Source organism: Halichoerus grypus, chromosome 11 (assembly GCF_964656455.1).
Source record: "Halichoerus grypus chromosome 11, mHalGry1.hap1.1, whole genome shotgun sequence".
NCBI classification, from domain to species: Eukaryota; Metazoa; Chordata; class Mammalia; order Carnivora; family Phocidae; genus Halichoerus; species Halichoerus grypus.
In genome coordinates this window covers 107,952,470-107,962,347 of record NC_135722.1, presented here as the reverse complement: position 1 = coordinate 107,962,347, position 9,878 = coordinate 107,952,470, and the positions used below count along the sequence as shown (strand labels likewise).

General features: G+C 40.4%; 1 protein-coding gene across 4 annotated transcripts in view; it reads right to left on the bottom strand.

Annotated features, from left to right (window-relative positions):
- Positions 1 to 562: 562 nt before the first annotated feature.
- The window catches only part of KBTBD3 (kelch repeat and BTB domain containing 3), a 36,224-nt gene continuing 26,908 nt past the window's right edge, over positions 563 to 9,878 (bottom strand). For all 4 annotated transcript variants that reach the window (XM_078059065.1, XM_036103764.2, XM_036103762.2 and 1 more), the window contains one exon: positions 563 to 8,254. In XM_078059065.1, coding sequence (XP_077915191.1) covers positions 6,652 to 8,250 — 1,599 coding nt within the window. In that variant the 5' untranslated portion in view covers positions 8,251 to 8,254 and the 3' untranslated portion in view covers positions 563 to 6,651. The remainder of the gene's footprint in view (positions 8,255 to 9,878) is intronic.

The window sequence follows — 9,878 nt, the reverse complement described above, 5'->3', positions numbered from 1 at the left end:
GTGGAATTGAGAGATCTGTGCAGTATAAACACGTGAACAGTCTTTCCATGGTACCACGCAGTCTCTCACGCTTCAGACCCCGTTACTAGCTTCCCCCAGGCATCTGGGCTTGTGAGCTCAGGGGGGAGGCTTGTTGCCCAGAAGCTGGCAGGGGCATGTGTGCCTCGTGTCCAGGGGGGCAGGGGTGGCCAGGTGCGTGGCCCTGCATATCCAGCTTGCTTCTGCGGCTGTCGTGTGGCTCACGGACCTTTGGTCTGCTCTTTCTGAGCTCCCTTAGGGCCCGGGGGATCTCTCACACACCTGTGACTCCTCTGAAGTCTAAGGGGTGTTGTGTTCTCTCAGACGGGGGTGTCTGCCTTGAAGTGCGTGCAGGATCCGTTCTCAAGCTACAGAGGCCCCTTCGGGCCCTCCCCCCAAACTTCCTCCACCACACTCTGGAATCCTGAGACTCATCAGAGCACTCAGGGCATCTGGGGGAGGGAGGTGGCAAGAAAATGAGAACCTCAGCACCCACCTGTGTCTACCGCTTTTATCTCCAATAACAATAAATACACACAGAATGTGTTTTTCTGAGATACATTTTAATAAATTATTATTTTACAGAATTGAAATGTTTCACTACATGTTAATATGGTTCACATGGACCTGCAAAAATGCTGATTTTATTTCTCAAAGCATATGGCAAAAGCCCACATTCCACTAATAGGGAAATGAAGAAAATTATTTGTGTATGCAATGCCCGGTGGCTTGGAGCTCTAGCTCCCCGAGTGCGGAAAGTGTCGCTGAGACTGCTAGGCTTTAATGGGGGACGAAAGTGGGTTGCACGCCTGCGAAGGGAATTTGCAGTCATTGTCTTATATATGATCGTCTTTGAAAGGAAACACAGAATTAGATATTATAATTAAAATTCACTGACAACAAATAGTCCCTAAGCACTAAAAAAATCAGGTGGATAAATGACTTTGAATCTATAATTTTACTTTCAAGAACTATACATACATTATGCAATCGTACACGTTCTCCCGAGGCGGGCAGTGCACTGTGTAATGCAATCTCGTGGTCAACAAAGGCTTTGTTATTAACTTTTCCATATACTAACAAAAGCTGCAGTTGTGTAAATTACCTATCCCAACTTTCTCAGACTTTAAACATGAGAAAGATCTCAAATATTACAAAAAGAACACATACATTCATAAATAACTAAAATACAATGTGATAGCATTCTAAGATGTAAAATCCTAAAGTAGATCAAACCATTTCCTTTATACATGAAAATAAGTTGCAAGATGTAGTTATAATGGACCTATTCCGTAACAATATAATTGTAACAAATCTATTTTGTTTCACATATTGGCTCAACAGAATATCAGTTTACTGGATGTCTTATTATATGAAAGCACTGTGCTAATTGCTAGGTCCAGACATGATGAATATAGTGTCCCTATTCCTAAGAGCTTCCAATTAAATGAGGAAGACAGACATGTAAAGAAATATTTACACCATAATGTGATACTCAGGGAACTGTACTCTGAATTATCCCAGCAACCTCGTTACCCTTGGAACCAAAAGCATAATTTGGTGAGCCAGTTAGATAGCTATGGTAGGGGATGTTGTGAAAGTTGATGGGATGAATAAAGCTACCTGGCTCATAGCATTATTTAACAATGGCATCGTTTCATGGAAACAGCCTGCTGCATCCAATCAGACTAACGGCATAGGTGAAGCTCCACACTTAGATCGTTATTACCTTAAAGCTAGTCTTTATGGATTAGTAAGCTAATCGTCCTCCCATTAACCACCAAGGATGTGACTGCTTTGGTTTCTGTTTTTTTGTATACTTTTTAAGGTCTTTATCAGAAGTGCTTTTAAGAGTCTGAAACCCGATCTAATGACAAATGATTGAAAGACTTATTAAAATTTGGCTTTAGAATTCCTCTCCCAGAAAATTGGTGTTTGTAGTTATGTTGATGATGGTGGTGGTGGTGGGGCGGGTGGTTAAAAGGAGAACCCAGCAAGGCTCTATCTAGCTCAGAATGGATTTATAAGAACTAGAGAGCTGGTTCAGGGACTAAAATGCCTGAATTATTGAGAGCTTCTGCAATGCTCGGCATTGCTCAACCCACCAAAAAGGCGAGAGAATTAGGATGGATTTTCTGAGGCACCTGTACAAGGACAGACATGTAACCCCAGCTGTTGTGGCAGGTTTTAAAGTGCTAAGCATTTCAACAAGAAGGAAAATGATGCCTCGCTTTTAGAGGGGAGACATGCTACTGTTTCAAATACTGGTGGGCACAGCTCCCTAGGACCAGGGGCGGGAGGTTATGCTGGGAGGCCGCGAAGCTTTCAGTGTGAGCAGTAGTGGAACTTTTCAAAAATGAAGGCATCGAGCTCTCTTCCTGAAAGAACTGAATTAGAAGTTGAAAAAAAAATCATCTGTCAGGGTGAATCAGCTGTCAGGGTGTTTTGGCATTTAGAGGGGTTTCTCTCTAGCACGTCAGAAGCTGTGTTAGATTCTAAGGCTATTTTCAAGTTTGAATAGGAATCTAGGATTTAGAAGAGTTATCTTTTGGTAAGTGTGTAATAGTATCATCCTGTGATTATATTCCCTAACTAGGTATTAAATTTGATTAAGCATCATCGTGCCATCAAACAGAATTGATTTATAAACACATCAAGGTTTTTAAGATATGTTCTTTTAAATCATATAATCTTTAACTAGAATCCCTACATTTAACTAGACAGCAACATTTGCAGCAAAATAGGAACTAATTCAGGAGAAAATTTTAGGTGCTGGTCTTTCAGTTTCTATTCTCTGTGAAAGAATGTGCACCTACAGTAGAGGGGGGGAAACTCCCTATTAGCAGTGCACTAGAAATGTCAGCACCATTTACAGATTTTTCCTGAGTGATTTAAAAAAAAGAAGAAGAAGAAGAACAAATTCTCTTCAGTAAGACTGCTCTTGAACGGGTGTAGGTCTGTTGAAACCTTGAGCATGCAGAGCCACTGAAATCAAGTTCCTTAGAACCTAAAACGCTAAATACATCGGAGGAGGAAGTCATCAGCCGTATGTCAGAAAACTAGTGAGATGGAAATGGGTAAAGAGCGTGTAGAAATCTTTGGTTGTCTACTGCTGTGTAGGAACTTATTGGGCCAACCAACTGCCACAGGGCATGTCTGAAGACTCGTCTTATTCTGAATATGGCTTTGCAAAGTGGAGTCAAGTGATTTCTTACATTGAATGGAAATTGGCTTCCCTATACATTCCAGCCTTTCTTTTTAGGTTGCCCTCCGGGGCGGCCCACCGGAAGACATTTTTGAGCTTACATTTTCAATTCTCAATATAAAAGACCTTCCAAACACGGGATCCAATTAAACTGAGAAGGAGGACCTGAAAGTAACACTACCTGGTCCACAATATACCTAATCATCAACACTGTATTTACTGCTTCCCTATCTCAGAATGTCAATACACGTTTCTCTCTACTTGAGTCTGATTTTCTAAACGGTGCCCCTTGAGCTACGTACACTGTGCACAAATCCAGTTGCTCTTGATATGTGGGAAAAATGGAATCGTGTTGAGGGATGTGGTCACTCTCAAATCACACTCTCGCTTTCCAGGGTAGCATGATTGAATACTGCTGTGATAAAGACTCCTTTCCCATCCAGAGCTGGAGTTGAGTGTTCTGGGGAGGTAGTGAATTTCGATTATGCTAATATTCTTCATACTGCTCAGTCTGACAACCAATAGATGAACAAAAGGGTGCTCCACATTTTAAATCAAGTTTGTAGGTCACTCCAGGAGTGTCCATTAACTTTGAATTGATCTCATATAAATGTTGAATTTAATCATCTTTATATATAATAATGCCATATAGCTTTCAATTTTAGAAGGTGTTACAATATTAGAATTTTTTTTTACGTGCATAATCCAAATGATAAAGGATTTAGGAATGTTTAACAGAATTTTTCCACAAGAATGAAAGCAATCTGGGTAATGAGCACAATGATTTTGTCTCACAATGCAACGTTGGCTGAAGGAGGATCATGAAAGGAAAGCAGACTTCAGAGGAAAAAAAAAAAAGACTCAGGGAAGAGGCCATAGATAAAGGGATGTGTTATTTCCTCTGACCTAACTTTACAGACAGGGATACAGCTCTTTCCGGGGGTTCTGAGAATAAGCTTGAGAGATCAGAGACTTGCCTGTCAGAGATCCAGAACGGAGGGTGAGGCCAGAATGCCAGGCATGGTTCTCGGACAGTGAAGCCAGGGATCGATGGGCAGGATGAGAAAGATACAACCAGTTCAGTCACTGACCACGCGTGCATGTGGCTGGGTTCCCCAAGGATGTGGAACACAGACAACCCTTTGTCAATACGGCAGACAGATAATGTAAATGTGACACCTTTATAAGAAGATGCAAAATTAGAGAGAACAAGATGCGTTATTACTGGAGCCAAGCCCAGGACAGACTGCAAGGACAAGGTGGCAAGGACAAAGAACAGTAAACAAAGGAAGAACTTAGGGGTGACGACCGGACAGAGTACTTTCCTTGCCGTTGTAGGCGACACAGAGCACTCCGTTGCAGATGGAAAGGGATGGCAGTGAGAAAAAAATGATTAACAAGTAAACTGCAGCAACTGTAGAAGAAACGCAGCAAGCCTTGTGTGTTAGAAGGTGTATGAGATCATATGCAGAGGGAGTGACCTAGGCCTTGTTTCTAGAAACATTACCAGGAATCAACGGCCAATAAGAAGATGGGCAGACGTCAAGATAATCTAATAATGAAACAAGATCAGGAAGGGATTCTCTTTCACCTTAGTTTCTTTCTGTAAGAGATTAACAATTCCTAGAGTCAGTAATTAAAACAATATTTATTTTAAACATACTTTAATTATTTATATATGTTTAAATTAACTGTTCAGTAAATCCACAGATAGGTCACCCACTGTGTTATGGTCTTTCTTAAATAATTTGTTTCCAAAGCCACAAATATGCACACAAAAGCCTTCACTGAATTTTTTTTCTTGCACACACACACACACACACACACACACACACAGGAAAGGGCAGAGCCAACTTAGGAAGGAAGGCCAACAATTCTACAGAATACTTTTTATGCAACTGTCATCTGATTAGGGACAGTCCGATTTGGGAATTGCATGATCATGTAGTCTAATGTCCTGTTCTATTTTGAAAAAAATATATTTGAAGCTTACGATTGCATAAACTTATATGGTATAATAAATGGACCTTTATTTAGGTATATTTCCACTTTTACAGCCTAATACGGCTATATCTTTTAAACTTACGGAAGAAACATACTCTCTTGCAACACAGAATCATCCTACCTGAGAACAAGGATGACTGACTGATACTCTTTCTTTGTTTGGGTTAAAGATGACTAAGCATCTAAACAGATACATCAGGTTGTAAATAAGATCAATACCAAAAACCTAGTCATTTTTAAAAGAATTTAGAAAACAATTCACTATGAATAACTTATGTAAGTAGTAAACCAACACGGTGCTTTAGAGTTGGTATATATCATCAAAGAAAACTGATATGGTACTGATTTAAATGTTGAAATTTCTTAATTAATTAATTTGTCCAAACTCAAATTTGGACATTTAAAAATTTAAGAAATGCAACATAAGAATACACTTATCTAGAGGTCAGATTTCCTACATCCTCAGTAATCCTGGAAACTGGCAAGGATACAGAAAAAGTATTTGAGGACTACCATATCAGAATCCAGGAACTTCACTCAATGGGTTACGTGTTAAGATAGACTCAGATTGAGTGTAACTTAGAACTAATAATTAAATGAAGAATGTTAATTTACTGAGCCTGAGCCACAAAATAAGAAAGATAATGATATTGCTAGAAATTGAAAACAACTAACACTGAGAACTAATAGAATCAGCAATTTTAAAAGCATTTCAGTAATTGCCATTGGCATTATGGCATTATATCATGGAACATTATGCTCTTAATGAAGAGTTGAATCATAAAAAAAAAGTCAAGCCATGTTTAGTGTACAGCTTAGAAGCCCAGGGGGAAATACACTGCATTTTAGAAAAGTGTACCCGACGAAAAACAAAACAAAACAAAAAAAACAACAAATGGTGGGAAAAAAAGGAAGGGCTTAAAAGAAGCTAAGCCATGATTGGAAAGGATAGGAATTCAGCCCCTCTTACTCCTGTAGTAACGGGGCAGGCTTCTTACCTCTTTGTAATTTAATTTTCACTTCACCTAACATAGTGTGCAAATAATCCATTTCCACTACCTAAAGAGATTTTTCCCGTCTAGATAGTACAAATCTGTGAACACCGATGTGTTCTTACTGGTCTTTCATGGATAAAGTACTCTAAAAATCAAGACATCGATGCCTATGAGTTTTACTTACATATGAGGATACTAAGTATTCTGGATTCTCCACGATTAAATTATATTCAATATAATGTCTGGTAAATGTACTTTGTATTTAAAGTTTCTGGCAACTGCTAAGTTCTACATGCTGTACATTCATAGTAATTCTCTAACAGATGGTACATTTTACTTTGCTAAGAGGTAAAGACCTTGGTACCAACTACAGGTTAACAGATTTACAGTAGGTTTCTAGAACCGGAATCATTTTAGACTGTACTCCTTTCAGAAATGATTAGAAAACCACGGGTCTCTGTATTTATTGAACTGAATCACCTGGCAGTAAAATTCAGTTAAGGCTCTTGGCATCGGTGAGACTTCTTCCCATTCAGATCTACTGCTGTGGTAGACCTGCACTTCATCTGTGATTTCATCTGGTGCGTAATCACCACCTAAGATATAGATTTTATCTTCGATCCCAACTGCACCTGCGTTAAAGCCTGCACATTCAAAAGAGCCTTCCCCCTTCCAGACGCAAGTATCTGGACAAAAACTATACACCTTGTAGGTGGAAAGGTCACATATATACAGTGTGCAGTTGACCGGGACAGCTTTAATCAGGGTTGCATGAAAAAACTGCCCGAACTCTGCTACCAGTTCCGACCACTGGTCAGTGGTCACGTTGTATTTAAAGAAGCAGTCGAGTGATGGGTTAAAGGCATCTGTAATCTCTACCTCTGATCCAAGAACATAGATGACATTCTGGCATGCGCTCGCTTCGGGATAGTATATGCCCCGGGGTAATGGGCTAACAGATAGCCATTCTTTGGAAAGAGGGTTGTAAGACTCAACAGCTAAGAGACTTTTAATGTCCTGAGACCCTCTGGTCTTCCCACCAATGACAAATAATCTATTGAGAGCCAAAACTGATGTGTGCATGGTTCTTGGTGTCTTCATAGTTGATACTAGGAAGAAATCGTTTTTCACCGGACAGTAGCACCAGGTCTGATCGGTCGCATCGTGATAGGACTCCGCGATATGAAGCCGGACGGTTCTGCAGCATGGCCCTTTGCAGCCTCCTGTCAGGAATATTTTCTCTCCGTAACTAGACAGACTAGACCCTGGCAAATCGATCAGATGTGACTGTGGCAGCACTTTCCATGAGTCACTACTGATATTATAGCAAAATGTATATTGGTCGCCTCCATTTTCCTCAGTTTTGTGAACAAATATGTATTTTTCAGTGGTAGATGGCCGAGCATCAGGGAAGAGTCCACCAGAACCTTGCACACACTTAACGGCATCCGTGACCATGTCAAAGCAGTTTGTGCTTTTGAGTAAACACTCTTCGTTGAGCAGACAGTCTTGAAGGGTCTCCTCAGATAACTGATGTAATCGTACTTTTTTAATCAAATAAGGCAGATGCTTTTGCCTCGATTCTAAGTTATGTTTGGTCCAACTAAGGACAACTTTCAGGACAGTTTCTTCTTCGGGGACATTTAACTCATCTGACTCCAGACATTTTTGCAGGACTCCAAAATTCATCTCTAAGAAATCACTGGACTTAAATAGCAAGGAGAAGTGGTTCTGTACAAAGTACAGTGCGTGACTGAACAAGCGGGGAGAGCCGTAGCTGTCTGACAGAGACAGTAACTGCAGACAGTTGACAAGGTTAATACTTTTTATTAAAAAGTCACTGCAAGCTTTGGCTAGGAAGGAGACTTGAAGAAATGAGGACAACTGGAAGAACATTTCCACATTATCATCTGTTATCTGTGTTTTCCCGGTATAGGCGTAGTCAAGGAACGCCTTCACGGCTTTGGAGGACAGATTAGTGATGGTGACGCTCCCACCGTCTCTCTCTCTCATGTTCACTTCAAACATAGCCCTGCAACAGTAAAGAACACAGAAGAACGAGTGGGAAGAGGTCATTCCCTGCTAGTTTTCAACGTTACCTTCTAGACGCTTCCTTGACCCTTAGCTTGATTTAAAATATATTTCACACATGTCAAGTCTGTATTTATGAAACATTTTAAAAGCATCTTAATCAGTTGTTTTAATATCTAGAATAGTTGTGTACTGCATTGTTTATCTTTAAGACATATTTGCCACATAACTCCCATACTGCAAAATACACAGACTACAGCTGAGCTACCGCACCTCATCCAAGGAAGGCTGTAAGAAGATTCACATTTTGTAAACTAATTTCATGCTTTTAAATATCATTCATAAAATTAGGGTAAAATCTCTCTAATGGCTGAATTTCCTTTTTTTATGAGTTAATTAGTATCAACTCTGCAGGTGATAACTAGAAGTACTTAAAATATATAATGCTTCTGGGTTTAGGATGTAAAAGTATCTTGCACGGTAATTTTCAGTTTGGCAGCTGTGAAACATGTGGAAGGTGGAATGCTGTGAGGTATCAGATGTCTCTAAGGAGTCTGTCTGTGTGGGAAATCCACCAAACGAGATATATTAAATACACATTGAAAGAGACATATTTCATGCAGCACTTTAGGAATAAAGGGGAATGTGATTTCATGGAGCTAAACGCCAACCCAAAAGGCTAAAAGTAAGTTTTCGAAGAAACAGCCACTGAGAGATGGAGGTGGTCCCTAGATTTGAGTTAGAGCAGCCTGAGTTCTTCTGAGCTGTAATTCATCACCACCTGGCCGAGGGGCTAGAGTCTAAGGAAGTGGGAACTTTTGGGGCTCAATTTAAGTGAAAATATAAATTATTTGCAAATGTTTGGGCAGGAGACTAAGACTTATTTTACTATTGGTTTTGGTAGACCAATCTTGGCACCCATCCTTCTGTTGACTTCACATCCAGAATGATTCATTTTTACACAGACTTGCTATGGCGGTTGTCAGTGGTCCAGCGAGTGGAGGCTGAGCTGAAAGAGAAAGAGCTTCAAGAAAGAACTAAGGACCACCAGTGGTTGCACCTTCGGCAGGACTGGAGTGACTGGTTTGGGTTCTGGCTTAATACTGGTTTGCGCCTGTACCAGAATCGTCCAGGATACCTTTGTGAGCAGTGCCCCGAGCTACTCAAGTGCTCTGGGGGGAACCAGTTTAGTTCCTCAGGTCTGCTCTAGAGGGTAACCAAAGCTATTCAGGAAGCACTAGTATCCCACTGAGAAGTACAAGGGGCCCTCCAAATCCGGAACACCCCTCAGGACAAGGAAGGATGACAAAGCGCCTTCCCACTAGGCTACTGGGTTCTTCTTAATCCACAAATGAATACAGTTACACAGATGACATACATGTTCTACATCATGTAGGGTATTTAAATAATGTTAACCTAGCAATATGAAACTCTGATGATAATTATATTGGATTATGAAGACATGGATCATCAGTTTAGGGTAATATTAACAGCCTGACCTCTAGAATCTGGCTGCCTGGGTGGGTATCTGGCCATTGTCACTTATTAGCTGTGTGACCTTGGGGGGGACTTCATTGTGTTTCAAATTCTTCATCTGAAAATGGGGATACTTGTAGTATCTATTT